Source organism: Enhydra lutris, unplaced genomic scaffold, assembly GCF_002288905.1.
Source record: "Enhydra lutris kenyoni isolate GAN:26980312 unplaced genomic scaffold, ASM228890v2 scaffoldscaffold40, whole genome shotgun sequence".
Lineage (NCBI taxonomy): Eukaryota > Metazoa > Chordata > Mammalia > Carnivora > Mustelidae > Enhydra > Enhydra lutris.
In genome coordinates this window covers 1839403-1860754 of record NW_019154124.1, presented here as the reverse complement: position 1 = coordinate 1860754, position 21352 = coordinate 1839403, and the positions used below count along the sequence as shown (strand labels likewise).

General features: G+C 39.0%; 1 protein-coding gene across 2 annotated transcripts in view; it reads left to right on the top strand.

Moving 5' to 3' along the window:
• The first annotated feature begins 5927 nt into the window (after positions 1-5927).
• The window catches only part of LOC111155306 (Cbl proto-oncogene like 1), a 19313-nt gene continuing 3888 nt past the window's right edge, over positions 5928-21352 (top strand). Inside the window, exons 1-5 of one of the 2 annotated variants that reach the window (XM_022515447.1) lie at positions 5928-6170; positions 11372-11539; positions 15462-15559; positions 15936-16019; positions 19267-19340. In XM_022515447.1, coding sequence (XP_022371155.1) covers positions 6158-6170; positions 11372-11539; positions 15462-15559; positions 15936-16019; positions 19267-19340 — 437 coding nt within the window. In that variant the 5' untranslated portion in view covers positions 5928-6157. Of the gene's footprint in view, positions 6171-11371; positions 11540-15458; positions 15560-15935; positions 16020-19266; positions 19341-21352 lie in introns of both variants that reach the window. The other variant, XM_022515446.1, reaches the window with a different exon arrangement.

Genomic DNA, 21352 nt, shown 5'->3' with positions numbered 1-21352 from the left:
TTTTAGTTGGTTATAACCAACAAGGGACAGAGAGAACAGAAGAAACAGCAGAGAGAATTGCATATAGTAAGGGTCAACGCAGTTTTATGCCCCACATGGGATCTGTGTGTGGGCTTTTGTTTATGTCCTGGGCTATGATGTAGACTGTATTTCTGATAGCGACAGACATTTCTTTAAACAGTAACAGGGCCTATTTCCAAGCCACGTATACCAGCAAAGCCTGAAAGTGTTTTTAACCAGCATGGAGGAGTAGCTGGGCTTAGGGTCAGGGAGCCCTTAGATGAAAACTTTCTCTGGTCTAGGAAACAGTATCACAGGCTGCTTAGGTATCAAGCAGTGTAATATCTTAAGCATTCTTTCAAGAGTCAGCTTAGTAGAAATGTTGATAGAAAAAAACTAGGCAATTATGTCTTAGCGGAGGCTCTGGAGGGAGGAGCAGGCCTGTCCAGCTCAATGGTTACCCAAGGTAACCATTCTCAGAGAGGAGAGGCCACAGGACATCTCTAGATTAAAGTCCTCCTATCCAATTGGGTTATGTATATTTCCAGGACTCAAAGGATGACAGAGGAGGAATGCCTTCAATCAGCAATATTCAGTCCTTGGGCTCTTTACTTTCTCCTTCTTGCCCAGTTTTTTTTTTTTTTTTTTTTTTAAAGATTTTATTTATTTATTTGACAGAGAGAGATCACAAGTAGGCAGAGAAGCAGGCAGAGAGAGAGAGAGAGGGAAGCAGGCTCCCTGCTGAGCAGAGAGCCCGATGCGGGACTCGATCCCAGGACCCTGAGATCATGACCTGAGCCAAAGGCAGCGGCTTAACCCACTGAGCCACCCAGGCGCCCTCTTGCCCAGTTTTTGATGGTGTTTGGAAAACCAGCTGCCATACTTGGTAAGGCTTGGCTGTGGTAATGTGTTAGGGCTCAGTTTCAAGAGCTGGTAGGGAGAGGAAGAAATTGGGACTGTGTGGGGTTAGGGTTAAGGCTGGCTGCTAACCCCGTTTGAGGGCAGATCACTCAACCGATTCCAACACAGAGAAGTCAGAATCTTAGCTAAACATCAGTTTTGTTTTGTTATCAGTATGCTAGTAGGTTCCAATCAGCCTTACTGACCCTATCTCAAAACCTATCTTCAATCCATTTTTATAGGTAATAATAAAATTGTAGCTAATATTTAACATTCCTTTAATGATGTGCCAGCTGCTATGCTAATATTATCTCATTTAATCTTAACTGTCACCTTAAGAAGTAATGACTATAGTAATTACCATGGTAATAAGAACTACCATTTAATGAGGGCTTACTGTGTGCCAGAGAGTACGAAGTGCTTTAGATTGATAAAAAACATTTAATTCTCACAACCCCAAAGACAGGTACGATTGTTACCCCCATTCTACAAAGGAAGGAAGTTAGCCACAAAAATTAGGTCACCTGCCTAAAGTCTCGCAGCTAGGAAATGGCAGCACCAGGCCTGGAATCCCCGGTCTTTAACTGTCAAGTTCAACTACCTAATCACTATATTCTACTGCCTTTCCCATCCACTTCTACTTAACAAACTTCTTTTTTTAAAGATTTGAGAGAGAGTGGGCATATGCACACCAGGAGAAGGGCAGAGGGGGAGACAGAGAGAGAGAATCTCCAGAAGATTCTGCACTAAGCACAGAGCCAGACACAGGGTCGAGCTCACAACCTGAGCTGAAACCAAGAGTTGGACGCTTAACCGACTGAGCCACCCAGGTGCCCCTACTTATCAAACGTTTTCATGTATAATGGACACTATCCTGATCAGTTCTTCTCTTTTTAACAGTTGATTCATACAAACTAGCATTTTGGACCTCACAATGGTCTCTGGTTTCCTGGTCAACTGTTCTCTCTCTCCTCTCTTTAAAGATTTTATCTGTAAGCAATCTCTACATCCAACGTGGTTCCCCAACTTACAACCCCAAGATTAAGAACTGCACACTCCACCAACTGAGCCAGCCAGCCATCCCAGTCAACTGTTCTTCTCGTATAGGTAATAGTATTTAAAAAAAAAAAAAAAATTTTATTTACCCATTTGACAGAGAGAGAGATCACAAGTTGGCAGAGAGGCAAGCGGGGGTGGGGGGGAAGCAGGCCCCCCACCGAGGAGAGAGCCTAGTGCAGGACTTGATCCCAGGACGCCGAGATCATGACCTAAGCCAAAGGCAGAGGCTTAACCGACTGAGCCACCCAGGTGCCCTAGGTAATAGTGTTGATTCACTTCCCCCTGCTCCAAACTGAAGTTCTGCTCATTTAAAAAAAAAACATATCTTGCTGAACTATGCTGTTTATATGAATAATATATCAGGCTAGGTTTTGTTTATGTACTTTTTGGTAATTAAAACTCTTTTAAAAGTAAACTCCACACCACATATGGGGCGTGAACTCATGATCCCCAGATCAAGAGTCACATGCTTTACCAGCTATGCCACTCAGGCGTCCCATGTGTTCTTTCTGAACTGTTTTTCTGGAATCTTACTTTTCAAGTTTCTGTAGAATCATACCTTAATTTTATTTTTCAGTACTCCCAGACATGGACCAACAATGCAAGTCAAGCTGATCACTGTCCTCTGTGTAAGTTACAATACTCAGTCTGGGCCCTTGCTCCTATTTGATAAGCCTCTTTCATTGCTCCCCTACTTTCCAAATCCTGTTTGTTCACCAAGGCTCGGCTTAAATCCCTCCATAAAGTCTACCTAACTCCCCTCCGTCCTACTGCTTATTATTTTCTCTGAATGTGAGTAGCACTGCCTTCCCTCAAAACACTTAGAATTTAATTGTATGTGCTTTTAATTATTTCTATAAATGCTGCCAGTCTGATCCTTGTAGGGATCGTTATTTATACAGTTCTTGCCTTCTGCTTAGTGTGATGCCACCGAAAGAGCTTTAGGGAGATGTCCTGGCCTGGTACTGGAGTCGCAAACAAGCTCCTGGGACTTGAACTCATGACCCTGAGATCCAGAGTCACATGCTTCACCAACTGAGCCAGCCAGGCACCCCTCTGTGCTCTTTCTTTTTCTTTTTCTTTTTTTTTTTTTTTTAAGATTTTTATTTATTTATTTGACAGAGAGATCACAAGCAGGCAGAGAGGCAGGCAGAGAGAGAGAGGAGGAAGCAGGCTCCCTGCTGAGCAGAGAGCCCGATCCCAGGACTCTGAGATCATGACCTGAGCCGAAGGCAGCGGCTTTACCCACTGAGCCACCCAGGCGCCCCCTCTGTGCTCTTTCTTAACTGTTACTCTGGAATCTTATTTTCCAGGGTTCTGGACAATCATACCTTATTTTTCAGTATTCTCAAACATGGACCAAGAAAGAGCACAAGTCAAACAAGCTCTCTGATACCCAGCTTATTTTTCTCTTAGTGTAAACAGTGCTATGCAAATGGAAGGTTACTAAAACATCTTAAAGAACATTAGCTTATAATTCCTGGGCCAGCAGACGGGTCTGTCAGCAAGATGCAAATACACACCTCAGTGCTTCAGATCACCCATTACTATGCTGTTTGGTTTTTATAAACCTCAGGACAGCACCAAGCTGTAAAATCAATATGAATGTCGATTTTTTGTTGTTGTTTTAAATTGTGCTGCTAATTTTATTTTTAATTTTCATTTTATAAAAGTTGTCTAAGTAACAATCAATAATAATAGATTATTACATAGAAGGCATGTAGAGCGTACTGAGAATGTTGACTTTTAATAAATTGTGATTATAGCACACAGGTCACCAACAATGGATACCAAAGGGCAGCAATCAAATAAAAGTCTATGTACACTCTCACTTATCAGTTTAGGTAGACATTAATTTGTCACACTGCTACCGCCCTGATAAAGTGAGGCAACTACAGTTAAGGGGAAATGAATACAGAACACAGATGCTATAAGCACTGCACGAAAGCAACAGATGTCAAACAAATAATTCAACAAATGTTTTTCTAACATCTTATCAACAGGAAATCTAAAATAAGTGAGTTTCCCTCAGTAAATTTTCATAACTGGATGCACCAATAAGTGCTGACACAACTTCTGATTTACAGACTAAATTATGTAAAATATAGTTTGAAGGCCCTTTTTTATTCTAATTCTTTAAATATGAGCACTGGCAGAGGCTAATATGAACCTGGATTTGCATTAATTTGAAGTATGGCTGACAGGCTAAACAGGAGGAGAGGGAAAAAAAAAAACCCACAAAGAGAGGACTTCCTAGGTGAAAACTACCTTCCTTTGTACCCCAAGTGGGTGAAAAATGCCTGATCATATTAGCATTGTATTTAGAGAAACAGTCAAGTATGGTCAAACTTCCTCCAACCTCCAAAACAAAAAATAAGCTCTGCAACTGAAAGCATCTTGGAGGGGCACCTGGGTGGTTCAGTGGTTAAAGCCTCTGCCTTTGGCTCAGGTCATGAAGTCCCACATCGGGTTCTCTGCTCAGCAGGGAGCCTGCTTCCCACCCCTTCCCTCTGCCTACCTCTCTGCCTACTTGTGATCTGTCAGGCAAATAAAATCTTTTTTTTTTTTTTTAAAGCATCTTGGAAACTACTCATTAAACAGAAATATACATTTCAACAAAAGCAGGGGGGTACCTCTGATTCACAATTATCCTCAGCTGTTAACTGTTATCTAAAAACTTGCTTATTATAACGCTTCAGATATAGCGCGGAAGTCTTTTTAAAAAAAAACACCCCACTAAAGCATTCAGCAGATAACAGAGAACACAGGTCTGATCTTTATGACTCAAAGGTGTTACTGCATAACTCTAGATACAACACACCACTGCACACCCTGTATCCAGAATTCAGTACCGCGAAAACATTCCTATTAGGGCAATATAATAACAACAACAACAACAACAACAACAACCCTCTATTGATCCAGGAACTCTGGCACTGAAAGCGTGAACAAGCCAAGGTAATGATGTCACCAAGGGACGACAGGAATAGAACCCAAATCCCTCGGCTCCCAAGCTTGTGTTTTCTCCTAATTGTGCTCCTTTCTACTCATCCCAGAGCACCAAGTGTAAAGGGTTGGAGAAGGGAGTGGACACACATGAGCCGAGTCGGCGAGGTGGAGGCCGCACTGAAGGTCCCCAGGAACCACTCTGTGGCACTTTCCTTTGTTTTGGCTGAGGACGATGAAGGCAGCCGCAACCACAGCCCCCGGGGACCAAGAACTGGAACTAGGTACTGCCCGTGTGCTAACTCTCTCTTCCTCATTTTAGGCCTTTCCTTTTCACCCTCTCCCTTCCGGCCGGCCTCGCCGCTCTCTCCGCCTCACTGCGCGTGCATCCCCTCTTCGGCTCCGCTCCGCACTTCCCTGCCGCCGTCCCTGCCAGAGGGGCAGCCGCGGCTCCCCCGCGCCCTTAGGTGGTCCGGGCGCTCCCGGCTAGGAAATACGAGTGCTAGTCGAGCGTTCGGCGTTTCAACCGTTAGAAACTCAAGCGGTGGGAACAGGAGTGTATACCAAGACGGCTCTGCGTGGGTCTGCGGAGCTCGCCAGGACAAAGCAAATTTGAGACAATAAGCAAAGAGCCTTTCTCTCTTCTCCCAGCCCAGCCATCCCCTGGGCAACCTCCCACTGGAGGACGCCTTCGGGGCGCGCGTGTTTACACTTTCCCCGCACCGGGTGGAGGAGACTAGCGCTCGCGCACTCCGGGGGATTCCAAACCGTTACTCCGCCCGCCGGGGTGGGGCCAGCCCAACGGCCGAGCCTGCGCAGTGGGCCTGACCGGCTCCGGGGGCCCAGCGCACTACAAGTCCCAGAAGGCAACGCTCTGTGGAGGCAGGCAGGCGCCTTACCTGCCGCGAGCTTATTCCTCCGGCTACTACTGCTCTCCCCCTCCCCTGCTTCCGTGGGTCTCCTTTCCGTAGTTAAAGGCTATTCTCTCTTGAAGCACGCGAGGAGAAGGCTCAGCAACCTGGACTTGGAAGCTCTTTGCTTAACCTCTTTGTCCCCCTCTCCCCAAACTATGCCTGACTCCCTCACCGAAGTTGGGTAGTGGATAAGAGAGCAGGAAGCCTGGGGAGGCCAAAGCCGCGGCAACTTGGCCGCCGCACTTCCGCCTCCCGGGCTCCGGAAGGTAGAGCGCACGCGCTCCCTGCGACTCCGGCGCGGTTTACTTCCGTTCCCACTGTGCCCTGCGAGCCGAATCATGGATCACACTGGTAAGGAGGCGGAGGCAGTGGGGGTCCCGGTTCCATGTCCCCTTGGCCGGCCTGGGACTGGCTGCCCAGCGGGCAGAGAGGGGATACGCTCGCCCTACAGCAGTGGGGGGTGGCGGTGAGGAAGAAATCTTACAGACCCCTCCCCGTGCCCGGCAAGGGCCTGCTGCTTCCCGGCCTACCGTCCGGTGTGGTACCTACAGCCTCGGTGCCGGCAACAGCCGCTTCTCTGGTTCTGCTGAGCTCCCAGCCCAGACGGTGGGCGGCGCGGGCCTCGTGGGGACGAGAGAGACCTGGCTTCTTCTTCTTCTTCTTTTTTTTCTTCATCCCGGGTGCTCTACTCTACGTGTTGGGGACTGGCGGGTAGATTCCAATCTCAGAGTCGGGAAAGCTCATTACGCTGGGAGTCGATACGCGGGAGTGGGTTGGAGACTTCCTGCTGTCTCAGCCAGCCTTGGGCGGGTGCTGCGGTGGTCACTGCGGGTCGTTATTGTCTCTCCGGTCCTTCATGGACTAGAGGTGGGAGAAGGGAGTCGGATATGGTTTTCGGAATCATACTCCGAGCGGCTTTTTCTGCCTGAGTCCAAAGCATGCCCCGCGCTCCGGCTGTGGTCCTTACTCATCATTTGGGGGCGTTTATAAAGGAGAGCATAAATTCAAGATATTCTGATCTCTTTCTTCAAGTAAGAATGACTCCGCTCTTCGCTATGTGTTGTTTGGCTTTTTCTTCTTTGTGTTTTTTGAATATTGAATGAGTGCACTTGGAGTTAGTGTTCCGTACAGTTCTATCAGCCGTATCGTAAGTAGGAAAAAAGGATATTCCTTGTATTAACTATTGGTTAGGATGCTCTCAATCATCAAATACCTACTTAATTTTGTACATATAGATACAAAATTATATTTCTATAAAATTTAGTGAGTGCTAGTCAGCATAACATACACTAGATACCTGTATGCCTGGAGATGGAATGATGGAATTGTAAACAAGACGGACTGAGTCCCTGACCTCATGGAGATTACATTCTGTTGGGGAAGACAAGATAGACAAGTTTTTTGTTTTTGTTTTGTTTTTTAAACGTAAACATTACAGATCATGATGAGTGCTTTGAAAAAAAACTGTGGTAAAGACTAAATAGGAGGAAGCTTCAGAGAGAGTGGTCAGGGAGGGTCTTTCTGTAAAGGTAGTATTTACAAGCTGAGATCTGATAGATGAGAAGAATCCATCCTTGGAATTAATGAGGAGGAAAGCATTTCTAGCAAATACAAAGATTCTGAGGAAGGAAAATGTAGAGGTTAGTCAGCTGCAGATTAGCAAGAAGAAAAGGGCCCTAAGAGATTGGAAAGGAAAGCAGGGGTCAGATCATAAAAGACTTTGAAGGCCATGGTAAAGATTTGATTCTGTTTTAAGTGCAATGTGAAGCTATTGAACAGGAGTACAGGAGAAACATAAGTTCTTTTAAAAAGACAATAGGTTGTTCATGCGGAATGGTGTAACAGAGGGAGGGAAGAATAATAGAAAATAGACAATTGAAATGGTGATTGCAGTAGACAAGAACAGAGGCTCAACTTGGTGAAGTTGGCTTGGTTTAGGGAAAAGGGAAATGTGCAGATTCCATATTTTCATGGTAGAACTCAGTAGGAGCTTTGCAAGGGAAAGCAGAGATGCCTAGGTGTCTGGTTTGACAGCTAGGTAGTGTCTGTTACTAAGTTGGAGAAAACTTGGGAAGGAAACAGACTTTTTTTTTTTTTTTAAGTGGTAAAGCTGAGACCTGGGAACTTGGGAATGAGATTTTGGACTGCTAAGTATGAGCTCTGTACTGGGACATACAAGGGGAGATGTCAGGTGGAGATCAGAGGAAAGATGTGGGTTGAAAAATACAGATTTGAGACTTAGGACCAGATAGCTCATATTTTATGGAATGAGGATGGATGAGATCACTTGAATGAGAATACAGAGGAGAAGAGGGCCAAGACCCAGGCTGTATGTAAGGAACTCTAGTATTTGGAAGTTTTGTAGAATTGAAACTCTGGGACATTGGTGTTTGAGTAGCAAACATGCAGCTTTAGCAAAACAGTTATCATTAGATAATGTTTTAGATAATGGGGGTCAAGCCCGTTGCACAGTTTAGAGGATGTTATGTTGGGAAGTTGTAGTAGGGCTGGGTATGTCTCTGAGTATTTGTTATCCTAGTTTTTAAGTTAAAATATTGCCTAAGAAAGGAAAGAGTCATCCTGACATGAAAATATTCACAAATGAGCTGACCACCTAAAAAATTAGTTCTTACTCAGATAACACTGCTGCTCCTTTTCTATTCTTTTTTTTTTTTTTTTTTTTTTAAGATTTTATTTTTAAGTAAGCTCTACACCCAACCTGGGGCTCCAGTTTACAACCGCTAGATCAAGAGTCACACGTTCTACTGATTGGGCCAACCAGGCACCTCTTTTTCTATTCTTTTAATTTTGTTATAAGTCATTTTCCTTGCTTCATTATAAACCTTGCAAAAGATTCAGGTTTTCATGGGATTCTTAAGCGTGAATTTGGTAAGTGTTTAAATCGCAAATGAAATCATTGGCAAGTTGAGGAAATGCCAGTTGATTGAAGACATTATGATTAGGTAGGCATCTTAAAAGAAAGATTTTAATGTCAAAGGATTAAGAGAGGGTCTTGGGGAAATTGAGGATACCCTTGAATATTATACACAAAATTGACTGAATTTATGATTATGCTGAAAAGTCAAACATAATATGAAGGCTATCTTGTAGTGTTCTAATAGAATTTTGCCAGGAAAAACTACTCCAGGAAAGTATGATTTAACCTTGATTCATTCTTTGGTCCTTCTAAGAATCAGCTCTTGGTTGTAACTGAAATCTAAATTTGGTAAGGTATTTCTTGGTTCCTTTATTTCAGGATAAAATTCTAAATGAAATTAAAAAAAAACCTATAATATGAAAGTGTTACTCCTTTTTAAAGTGGATTCATCTTAAATGGCCTCAAAGAGGTGCCTGGCCGGTTCAGCAGGTAGAGCATGTGACTGACTCAATCCTGGGATTATAAATTCAAGCCCCCCACTGGATGTAGAGAATACTTAAAAAGAAAATCTTTATAAAATAAAAAAAGAAAAATAAATGACAGTGATAGCTTTAGTTCTCATTTTCTCTATAATATCCAAGGATTTTTGTAGTTATGGGCTTCATATTTTTAGTTGGCATATTCAAAAAGAAATTGTGCTGTATTTTCTGATTTTTAATTAAAAAGAAAAGAGAGACAAACCCAGAATGATGTCACTCTTAAATGCTTAAAAGCTTTATGGGCTTGCAGTCTGTGAGGTCGGCAGCAAGGTGTTAAAGGGGAGTGGACTTCCTAAAAAGTGTGGGAGACTAAGCAAGCTACTGTTGTGACACGTGTTCAGGATGGTAGGAAAAGGATTTGCTGTAATGAAGTGTTGGTATTTTGGTCATTCCTCTAGGTTAAACCATTGAGTCCTTCTAATATCTGAAGGACAACACTGAACTGTTAAATTTGTCTACATTGACTTGCTTTTTTATTTTATTGAAAAATCAGGAATACCTTTTGAATTAGAAAAAAAGTTGATTCATGTCTGTCCTTTGGCTATTACTTTGCTTGTAGGTACTTTTACATAAATAACTAGAATGGAAGCAGATGAAATATATTATTCAACTCGTTAATACATTTTGTGAAGTGTTGAAAGTTGACCAGGTTGGGTTTATCCTAATTCAAGAGTTTAGCTAACCATGTAATTCCTTTCCATGAATTTTTTTCTTTGAGGATTAGCTATTATAAAAGTAATAATAGAAAGTAGACTGAAAGATATTTAATTAATTGTTAAGAACGTATCTTGAATTTTGTTCTAAATATTGCTCAGAAAGAGGGGCGCCTGGTTGGCTTGGTCAGAAGAGCATGCGACTCTTCATCTCAAGGTTGTGAGTTTGAGTCCCATGTAGGGTATAGAGATTTTGTAGATAAATAAAACTTAAATAAATATTGTTCAGGAAGAGTGCAAATTGATGTGAATTTAACATGTGTCTGATCTTAGTAGCCTTGGAGGTCATTAGTACTAGGTTACTTTCCAAATTTGGCTTTTACTGAATGTGATGTGAACAGTGTGCCTATTAATCTTGATGGTGATATCTCCTGTGGGGGCAGTTCAGTAATTTTCACATTTAAAACATTACTATTTTTTAAAATTATTTTATTTGCATTTCCTATTTTAGGGCATTTCCCTTTGTGTCTTTAGTAGGTAAAGGTGAATATTTTCTGTATTGTAATATTTTGTCATAGACTTAAAAAAGGGAGACAACCTTCAGATGGAGTCAGTTCTATGAAATAATGCTCCCATTACTCATGAGAAATTAATTTGTTTCATAGCTAATAACAAGCAGGGACCTAGAAAGTGTTCCTTGTTTAGATCTAGTTTAATCACAGAAACCTTGCATCCTCCTAAACTCTTAACGTTCCATTATGATGCTGTTCAGAATAACACACTTGCATTTTATCTCTAGGAGGGGTATAGCACAAATACATTATTGCGTATTTCTACTATTAAATGGTGTAGTAATTTTTGCTGTTCTTGAATACTTTTTTAGAAAAACCATTTTACACTTAAGGAAATAATCACCTTCCTTAAAACTAACTTCATTTTCAGATGCATTATTTATTTAATTTTGCCATTGTCAGTGTTAGCTTTGTGTTGGTTTTGATTGTCCTAATGTAGATTCACTTCACAGACTTAAGTGTTTTTGTGTGTTTGGTGGAGAATAGGGATGGTTTCTTTCTTTTCCTCCTTCCCCTTCCTCTTATTCTTTTTTTCTTTTCTTTTCTTTTTGTTTCCTTTTAAGAAAATCTCTTCTGGTTAAAGACAGAAATTCTTATCTTGGGCCTGTGAAGGGTTTTATGTTTTCTGTGAACTCTTCTGGACTCATGAAAATTTTTGTCTACTTCAGGGAGAGGTTCTATAACTTTTGTCAACTTTTTAAAGAGTTCTGTGTCTCAAAAAGCATTGCTTTAAGGTTTTATCCAGTACAGAGAAAATTAGTGTTTAAACTTATATAACATAATATTTAAAATCAGAGCCCAGATATTTAGCCCTTGATAATGTTGGGTATGTGATTTTAATACCTGTGTCAGAATAACCTTCAGAAAAGGATAACTGAAAGAAATCACAACTTTTTTTCTTCTGACATAGATAATGAGTTACAAGGCACTAATAGTTCTGGATCGTTGGGTGGTCTTGATGTTCGAAGACGAATTCCTATAAAGCTCATCTCCAAACAAGGGAACAAAACCAAAACCGCACCTCGAGCTCCAAGGACTATAAACAGGATGCCTGCAAAGGCTCCACCTGGGGATGAAGGTAATTTGTTTAAGTTGAGAAGTCCGGAAGTCTCATTCCACCAAATAATCCATGTGGTCTTCTTTATTTATTTAAGATCTTTTTTATCTTACTGTCTTCATATTTTAGTCTTTCTGTTTGACTTCTCATTTTGGCATGTACTTTTCTCTTCCTTTATAATATTTTTGTTTTTTTTCTTTTGTTATTAAAAGTAACACTGCCTGTTGTTAAAAGAAAAAACTAAATAATGTTGCAGAAAACATAGTACTAAAAGTGAAATTTGTTTCTCTCCCTTGACAATACTTCACCAAAGTAATTTTTTATAGTAACTTTTTAATGTATAACTGCCCTTTTTGCATGTAAGATGCATTTGAAATTTTGCAGTTTATCAGGATGTACAGTTGTGCTCATTTAAGAAAATAGGTTTAGATATTTTCTTAATGGATATGTCATAATTTAATGATTTTTCTAACTTTTTTGCTGTTGAAAACAATGTTGTAGTAAATATTCTTGTACATATAGCTTAGCATGCATCCTTGGTTTAGAATTTACATTTTGCATGATTTAGGTATTTTATAACTTGATAGATACTGTGCATTTTAGAATTTAATGAATATTTTCAAATAGCTTTGCAAAAAAAAAAAATCAGTTTAATTCCCACACACCAATATTGGGACTATTAACCTTTTAAAATTTTTGTTTTGACATACATTTCTTTAATTATGAGTGGGGTTATATATATGTATATATATATCTTTTTATAGTATTGATTATTTCTTTTGTGAAGGATCTACCTGTTCATATCCTTTAACTAATTTTTTCTGTTTTGTTGTCTTTCTCTTTATTTTTATGAGTTTTTTTATAAATTATTTTACCAATTGGCTTTTATGAGTTCTTTCCCAGTGAATGCACAGATTGGCTCTTTGTCATATATTGTGTACATTCACCATTTGTCTTTTACATGTTCTATATACAATTTTTATTGTATAGAAGTTTGAAGATTCTTTGTAGTCGGATACCAATCCAGTCTTTTCTGTTATGACTTCTGGGTTTTATAAAATCCTTAGAAAGGCCTTTTCCCTATTTCATGAGCATAAATTAGTTTTCCCATCTTACTCTTCAGTACAGGGTCAGCAAACTATGGCTTGTGGACCAAATCCAGCCCAGTTTTTATAAAGTCTTATTGGAACACAGCCATGCCCATTCATTTAAGTTCTGTTCACGGCTTCTTTCATTCACACTGTAATAGCATAGTTGAGTTATTACAAGAGACCAACACAGCCTAAAATACACACTTATCTAGCCTTTTACAGAAAAAGTTAGCTGGCATTGGAACATTTATGGACAAATATTTGGTTATTAAAAAAGTAAAGTGGAGTTTGGCTCTATTTATTTTTTCTCTTAAACAGCTGGCTATTTGTCCCAGCTGTTGAATGATCTGTCGTTTCTGTGCCAAATAGGAATGCCATCATTATCATACATTGAAGGTCTAAACGTATTTATGTCTGTTTCTAGATTTCCTGTTCTATTCCAACAGTCTATCTCTATATCTTTTTGGAATCACAATATTTTAATTATACCTCATATTATGGTTCCTTTTATTGTAGGGTATCTCTTCCCATCCGAACAAGTACATTTGAAGTCAAATGTTATAAACTGTAGTGGTACAACTTAGGGCTGCTGTCACACTATTCATAACCTAGGGTGCACCCTCTTTGGTCTTTTGGTTTCTTTCAGTAATTTCTAAAAACTGCACAGTAGTATGCAAATAAATTCTTGTTGTAATAATCCAACAAGGCAATAAAGTTACAAACCCCCTTCTATCCTTTTCCTCTCAGATATCCCTTCATTCCCTCTTCTCTAACCCCGCAAGCCCACACACTTTCTATAAGGAATTGTTACCATTCTCTCTCTCAATAGAGCAAACTGAGGCTGAAGATAATGTTTGACTACTCTAGATTCACTTATTTGGGGTAAAAAAATAATAAGTGATTGGTGCTTTTCCTAGGCATTTATCAAAATAAGGAGTTTTGGGTTCTGTTATGATACCTATATAAATTTATATGTAGTTTTAAGAATGGGAATACAGGTTGAACTACTTTGAAAAATGATTATATGTTCCTCATTTTCTTGTCTGTTGTTTTATGCAATAATTTTCTGCATTTTAGATAAATAAGAGAAATTGATTTTCCTTATTTTGAGTTTCGATGACAGCAGCTTTTATAAGGTATAAATGGGCCTCATAAGACTTACTTAAGGGCGCCTGGGTGGCTCAGTGGGTTAAAGCCTCTGCCTTCAGCTCAGATCATGATCCCAGGGTCCTGGGATCGAGCCCCACATGGGGCTCTCTGCTCAGCAGGGAGCCTGCTTCCTCCTCTCGCTCTCTCTGCCTGCCTCTCTGCCTACTTGTGATCTCTGTCAAATAAATAAATAAAATCTTTAAAAAAAAAAAAAGACTTACTTAAGGTCACTCATTTGTAACTTTATAAGAACACTCTTTGAACTTTACTCTGTATTGGAGATCATTAGCAGTGCACTGAGTATCTAGATCAGCTTTGAAGAATCCTTACATTGCTGTATTTGTGTGTATGTCCATGGACCACTCCATACACAGGTGCTGTAATTTAGCCATGTGGGTAAAGTTAAAACTTGTGTGCTTGGGCTACTCTGTTTACCAGTTCTAGGGCCAAAAGAGACATGAGAAGCCTGGCATTTTGGAGGGATAGCTGTGTCTTCTCAGCTTTACTTTAGGTAATTGGATTCTACCTAGAATTACCATCACACTGCCCATTAGTTTTCTCTTCTTTTGTGTGAGATGAGAAGATTATGATCAGGGTCAGAGAAATTGAGCCCATTTGATCTTCATAACTTTATTGGTATATGCAGTGTAGAGGAGGATACTTGTGAATAGATATGATACGGCTTCTGCTGTTTGGTTGATAAACCAGGGAGAGGTTTTAACTGAAAGGATGAGGTATGTCTAAAATCAGGCTCAGTTTTAAGACTGAAGGAGAGGATTCCTAATTTTAAGTTGTAAGAAGAAAACGTGAAGAATTCTTTGTTTCCATTATATACTTTTGCAATAAAATCAGCCACTTGCGGGCGCCTGGGTGGCTCAGTGGGTTAAGCCTCTGCCTTCAGCTCAGGTTATGATCTCAGGGTACTAGGATCCAGTCCTGCATCAGGCTCTCTGCTCAGCAGCCTGCTTCCCTGTCTCTCTGCCTGCCTCTCTGCCTACTTGTGATCTCTCTCTGTCAAATAAACAAAATCTTAAAAAAAAAATCAGCCACTTGCAACATGATACCACTTTTGTAGGTAGATTAGAATAAGTGGTGATGAGTATCTTTAAAGTTTGTGCAACAAGTGTGATGATGGTAATTAGTGAAGTTTTATGTTAGGGTAGTCTGTTGAGTTAATAAGAGCACTTGAGTGGGAGTGAAGATTTCTAGAGGTCTGTTTCTGGCTCTACCACTAATCTGTGTTATGGGTCTCCAAACTACAATGTTCTCAGTCGTGAAGTAAGAGAATTGGACTAGATGGTTGCCAAGATCATTTCTAGCTGATATTTTTTTTTTTTTAAGATTTTATTTATTTATTTGACAGAGAGAGATCACGGGTAGATGGAGAGGCAGGCAGAGAGAGAGAGGAAGGGAAGCAGGCTCCCCACTGAGCAGAGAGCCTGATGCGGGACTCGATCCCAGGACCCTGAGATCATGACCTGAGCCGAAGGCAGAGTCTTAATCCACTGAGCCACCCAGGCGCCCCTCTAGCTGATATTTTAAACTCGATTTAAACTAGTCTTGATTATTTTGTCCTTAGAAGAGCTTTGAAAGGCGTCAGATGGGCTTTTCAGTGAACAGGTCTGTGGTGCCATGTGCATGTACTTCCAAAATGAAATTTAGGCTGTGAAAAGTTAATCTTTAACACTTTCTTTTCTCAGAAGGATTTGATTATAATGAAGAGGAACGGTATGACTGTAAAGGGGGCGAACTGTTTGGAAATCAGAGAAGATTTCCTGGACACCTTTTTTGGGACTTCCAGGTATAACTAAAAATAAATTTTATTAGAACAATAAAAACAATCAGAATACTTAAAGAATGGTTTGAGCTTTTATTACAGCTATTACACTTTTTAGAACACTCAAATGATGTGTTCATTAATGTCCTGTTTCCACTATTTTCAAAAATAATTTGAAGTAATTTTCAGTAAAGTCAAGTAAAATCAATAACTGTAAACACTAAGAGAAAAAAAACCTAACAGTGGCACAACTAATGATATGGAATATATGGGAATTATACCAAAAAAACCTTAATGGTTCTAACAATTTTTATAAATACTAACCAATTCATTGCATAAATTATAAATAAAATTTTTAGAAATGCTTAAAAAGGAAATTTTAATTATATCATTTCAACAGATAAACATCTTAGGTGAAAAGGATGATACACCAGTTCATTTCTGTGACAAATGTGGATTGCCTATTAAAATCTATGGGCGAATGGTAAGTATTACTAAATTAAATGTTTTAGTAAACGTAAACATTTGCGTAGAGATAGGATTCTGAAATTTAAGTAGGTAGGTTTATCACTGTTCAATGACTAAGTTTGTGACATTTTTAAATAAGCATGAAATAGCTAAGGGAAATTTTGGGATAACATGCATTTAACTGACAAATTCTTGAATTAGTTGAAAAATACTAAGGAAACTGACTTCTGAAAACTTACTTCTTTGGACTGTTTGATACCTGTTAGTGTACATTTATTACAGTTCATTAAGGAAAAATTTTTTTCTTGTTTAAAGAGTAAAATCAGTTACTCGTTTTTGATGGTTATAACTTTTAATGTAAAACTAATACTATTTAGAATTTTGGAGAGTTGAATTCTAATCATTAAAAACAATTACAACCCCCAGCTGTAATTTTATAGTAATTTTGACACATCCTCCCTTAAAAAAAGATAATTTCACATTTGTGTTTGATAAAAATTGAACTCAGTAACATGTCTGCTGGTAGAGGGCATAAAATGTACTCCCTTGCTTTGCTGTATAACATAACTAATCAACAGTAATGGATTGTGAATTTTAAAATGGTTTAACATCATTTTTCTGTTTCCTTTTGATTTATTTTTATAGGTTCATTAATGTCAGAGAAAAATGCTACTTAAATGTAGGAGATCTTATTATTTTATTGCTTTGGAATAGTTTCAGGAGGAACAGGATAAGATAAAACATGGTTATAGTATTCTTTGGGAGCTTTTTTAAAAATTATTTTTTTTATTTTAAATTTTTTATTTTTAATTGAAGTATAGTTGACATTAAATTAGTTTCACGTGGGCACCTGGGTAGCTCAGTCATTAAGTGTTAAGCATCTGCCTTCGGCTCAGGTCATAATCACAGGGTCCTGTGATTAAGCCCCGCATTGGACTCCCTGCTCAGCAGGAAGCCTGCTTCTCCCTCTCCCACTCCGCCTGCTTGTAATCCCTCTCTCACCGCGTCTCTTTCTGTCAAGTAAATAAAATTGTTCAATAAATAAATAAATAAGTTACAGGTGTACAACATAGTAGTTTGACAATTACATACATTACACTTTGCTTACTACCTTCTTTCACCACACAAAGTTATTACAATATTATTGACAATATTTCAATATTGTATAACACAGTTCAGAATATTTCAATATTGACTATGCTGTGCTTTTCATTCTTGTGACTGTTTCATAGCTGGAAGTTTGTACCTCTTAATCACCTTCACCTATTTTGCCACAACCACTAATGTGTTCTCTGTATTTATGACTGTTTCTCTTTTTGTTGTATTTGTTTTGTTTTTTACATTCTACATGTAAGTGAAATCATATGGCATTTGTCTTTCTGTTTTGTTTTTAAAGATTTATTTAAAGGGGGAAAGAGTGTGTGCGCTCATGAGCAAGGCGGGGTGGTGCGGGGGCAGAGGAAGAGAAGCAGACTCACTGCTGGGTGTGGAGCTTGATGTGGGGCTCAGTCTCATGACCCTGAAATCTTGACCTGAGCCGAAATCAAGAGTCGGATATTTAACTGACAGAGTCACTCATGTGCCCCTGTCTTTTCTCTGAACTAACTTGACGTAGCATGACACCCTCTGGGTTCATCCACATTGTTGCAGATGCAAGATCTAATTCTTTATGAGTGTATTTTTTAATTATTGTATTTTAATTTGTATTATTTATTATTTTATTGTACTATTGTTTTTATATTATTATTACTTTATTATAATTTTTAAATATTCCATTGTGTATATGTACCACATCTTCTTTATCCATTTATCTATCATTAGACAACTTGGGTTGCTTCCGTATCTTGACTATTATAAATAATGTTGCAGTAAACATGAGGGTGCATATGCCTTTTCGAATTAGTGTTTTTCGTTTTCCTCAGGTAAATTCCCAGAAGTGGAATTACTGGATCATATGGTACTTCAAGTTCTAGTTTTTTGAGAAACTTCCATACAATTTTCCATAGTGGCTGTGCCAGTTTACATTCCTACCAGCAGTGCAGTGGGGGTTCTTTTTTCCCCACGTTCTCACCAGCATGTTCTTTCTTGTCCTTTTGAATAGAGCCATTCAGACAGATGTAAGGTGATATCTCATTGTGGTTATGATTTACATTTCTCTGATGGTTAGTGATGTTGAGCATCTTTTCACATGACTATCGGCCATCTCTCTTCTTTGGAAAGTGTTTATTCAGATCCTCTGCCCATTTTTAATCAGGTTATTGAGTGGTGTTTGGTTTTTCGTTTGTTTTGGTGTTGAGTTGTATGAGTTCTTTATGTGTTTTAGGTATTAACCCCTAATTGGATATCTTACTTGCAAATTTCTCCCTCTCTGCAGGTTGTCTTTTTGTTTTGTTGATGGTTTCCTTTGCTGTGCAAAAGCATTTTAGTTTGTTGTAGTCCCAATTATTTATTTTTGCTTTTGTTTTCTTTGCCTGGGGAGACCTCTAGAAAAATGTTGCTAAGATTGCTTTCCAGAAAATTGCTGCCTGTGTTTTCTTTTAGGAATTCAGTTTCAGGTCAGACATGTAGCTTTTTAATCCATTTTGAGTTTATTTTTGTGTATAGTATAAGAAAGTGGTTCAGTTTCATTCTTTTCCTGGCTGTCCAGTTTCCCATCACCATTTATTGAAGTGACAGCGTTTCCCCCATTGTGTATTTTTGCTTCCTCTGTCATAGATTAATTGACCATATGAGCATGAGTTTATTTCTGGGCTCAGTTCTGTTTCATTCATTTGTCTGTTTTGTGCCAGTACCATCCTGTTTTAATTACTACAGCTTTGTAGTTTAGTTTGACAGCTGGGATTGTGATACTTCCAGATTTGTTCTTTCTCAAGATTACTTTGGCTGTTCGGGGTTTTGTGGTTCCATACAAACTGTAGGATTTTTTGTTCTAATTCTGTGAAAAATTGCATTAAATCTGTAGATGGGTTTGGATAGTGTGGGCTTCATTAGGAGCTTTACATGCTAGGAAACACAGGATGAAACTCATAGTGTTTATACTTCAGAAAGTGTAAGCAGATGCATATGTATACATTTATTGGGGAAAGAGCCAAGGTTTCTATTCCTTTGTTACTGAAAAAGGTTAACTGTTGCTTTTCTAGTACTTATTCTAGTACTTAATAAATGGTGTTTTTGACAAATCGTTCTCAAGTGCCTTCTATGTCTATTTTTTATGGAAATATTTTAAATTCTCTTGTGCTTAACTAATATGTCTCTGTTCACAGATTCCATGCAAGCATGTTTTTTGCTATGACTGTGCTATTTTACATGAAAAAAAAGGAGATAAGATGTGTCCAGGGTAAGATTATCATTACATTTTTAAATAATAAAGCTTGTGATGGGATGAATTATAAACTAGGTTAAAGGTCAGGGTATGATGTAAATCAGCAGCAGGATATCAAGTATGCAGACATGGCTAATCTTTCTTGGTGAGCCCAGAGTAGCTCTTAGCCTTCCCCTTGGGATAGGATAATATGACAGATCATATCGTCAATTCAGATTGGCCAAAACAAATACATTCGTCATCACAGAATTAGTGTTATAAATCAAAAGAGTTGTTTTGGTTTTTTTGTTGTTTTTTGTTTTTTTTTCTGATGGGACATTATAGAGGTAGTATCAACCAGTGATTGAGCCCAGAGACTTTGGAATTACAATTCGTGACTTCAGATCCCTATTCAGCCACTTATTAGCTATGTGACAGGTTGTTTCTTCATCTGTAAAATGGAGCTAATAATAGTATCTACCTCCCTGTGTTGTTGTTAGAACTAAACTAGTATGTGAAAATATATAGTACCTAGTATATAATAAGTGCTATGTTAAGTGTAAGCTCTTATTTATTGCCTTCAAATCTTATTTATGTCTCGAGTACATCTTAGGACACCATCATGGCATCAGCTCAGACAAGTTATGAAGAAGATCTAGAGGTATTGGTTGATATTGATCCAGTTTGGGATGGTCTTGAAAGATCCAGAATAAATTGGGAATTTTAATATCCATTTAGAACCCCTGATAGAAGGCTTGAGAAAGCTTTGTGACAGACTTCCTTGGAACAACTGTAGGCTTCTGAGATTTTATGACCTATGTCAGAAGCTAGCCCAAGATTGGTAGTATTGGTTGAGAACAGAATTATGGACAGTTGTAGGAGGATTGGCATCACTGAGAGAGAAAGGGTGATTCACTAAGTCTTCTAATATTAATAGTTAAAAGGAATTTAGTCTTCAAGATATTAAGAGTAACTCCCTAGTAAGCACCTCACTGGTTGGCCCTTAGCTATTAGAGAACATAAGCGTCTTTGGCTTACCAGACTCAGATCAGGAAGTGAAGAAATGGAAACCCAAGTTAATATGAATACCATACACTGTTGCCTTTAAGCGTCACCCAAAACAAAGTGCCTTACATCCTGTTACTGTAGAGGTACTTCCAAGTTTGTAGCAGATTAGAAGCAAAAAAAGAACTGTGCCAAATGGCCACTCATGGGAAGCCTACTAGGTTCAAGGAGTGCCAGCCAGCCTGACAGCAAGGATGGAAGTGTAGGCGCAACTCAAACTCAAGAGTGTAGGTAGAGCCATTTAATTTCTTCTCAGATGACCCAGCACACATACTCCGCAATTGTGGCTTGTATCTGTGCATACGTAGTGCTGAACTAGTGATTCAGTCCTTCCCTTTCATTGTTTTATTTATCCTAGAATATTCTTCTCTGAGTAGGGCAAAGTAGATTAAAAAAACTATTGTGAGTTAGGTAGAATGCATGTTTAACCCCATGGTGCAGATGAAGAAATAAACAAAAAGATTAAAAAAACCTCTGCAAGTTTATAGAGCCAGTACTTGACCCTACTTCTTCTGATACCTGGTTCAGTCCTTTTTTTCTGTTTCAAAAAAACTCCAAAGGCAAGTGTGGATTAAATACAGTGAATGAAAAAGAGTTATAATTTTGACCCTGAGTCAGTAAGAAAATGTTGAGTTAAATTCAGTGCTTACAGTTAAGAAGGGAGTGTGTAATACTTTTAGTAGTGAAATTGGTGATTCTTCCTTAAGAGACTCTGGATAGTCAGGGTTTGAACTGAAGTTGTTGACAGTTTTGAATGTTAGGAGCCCTGATGAGTAGGGTGGTCGTACTCGTTTGGCTGGTCCTCATAGCATCTTCTGTGTCATACTGTTTGCTCAACATGTGCTTACTGTTCAGTAAATACCAAACAAGTTTGGATTCCATGACTATGACAGATCTTTGGTTTATCCCTTCTGCATATTTTTGCAAATGGATGCAAAGCATAGAGTTGTTTGAGACAACCAGATCATCCGAGGTCTTAGGAA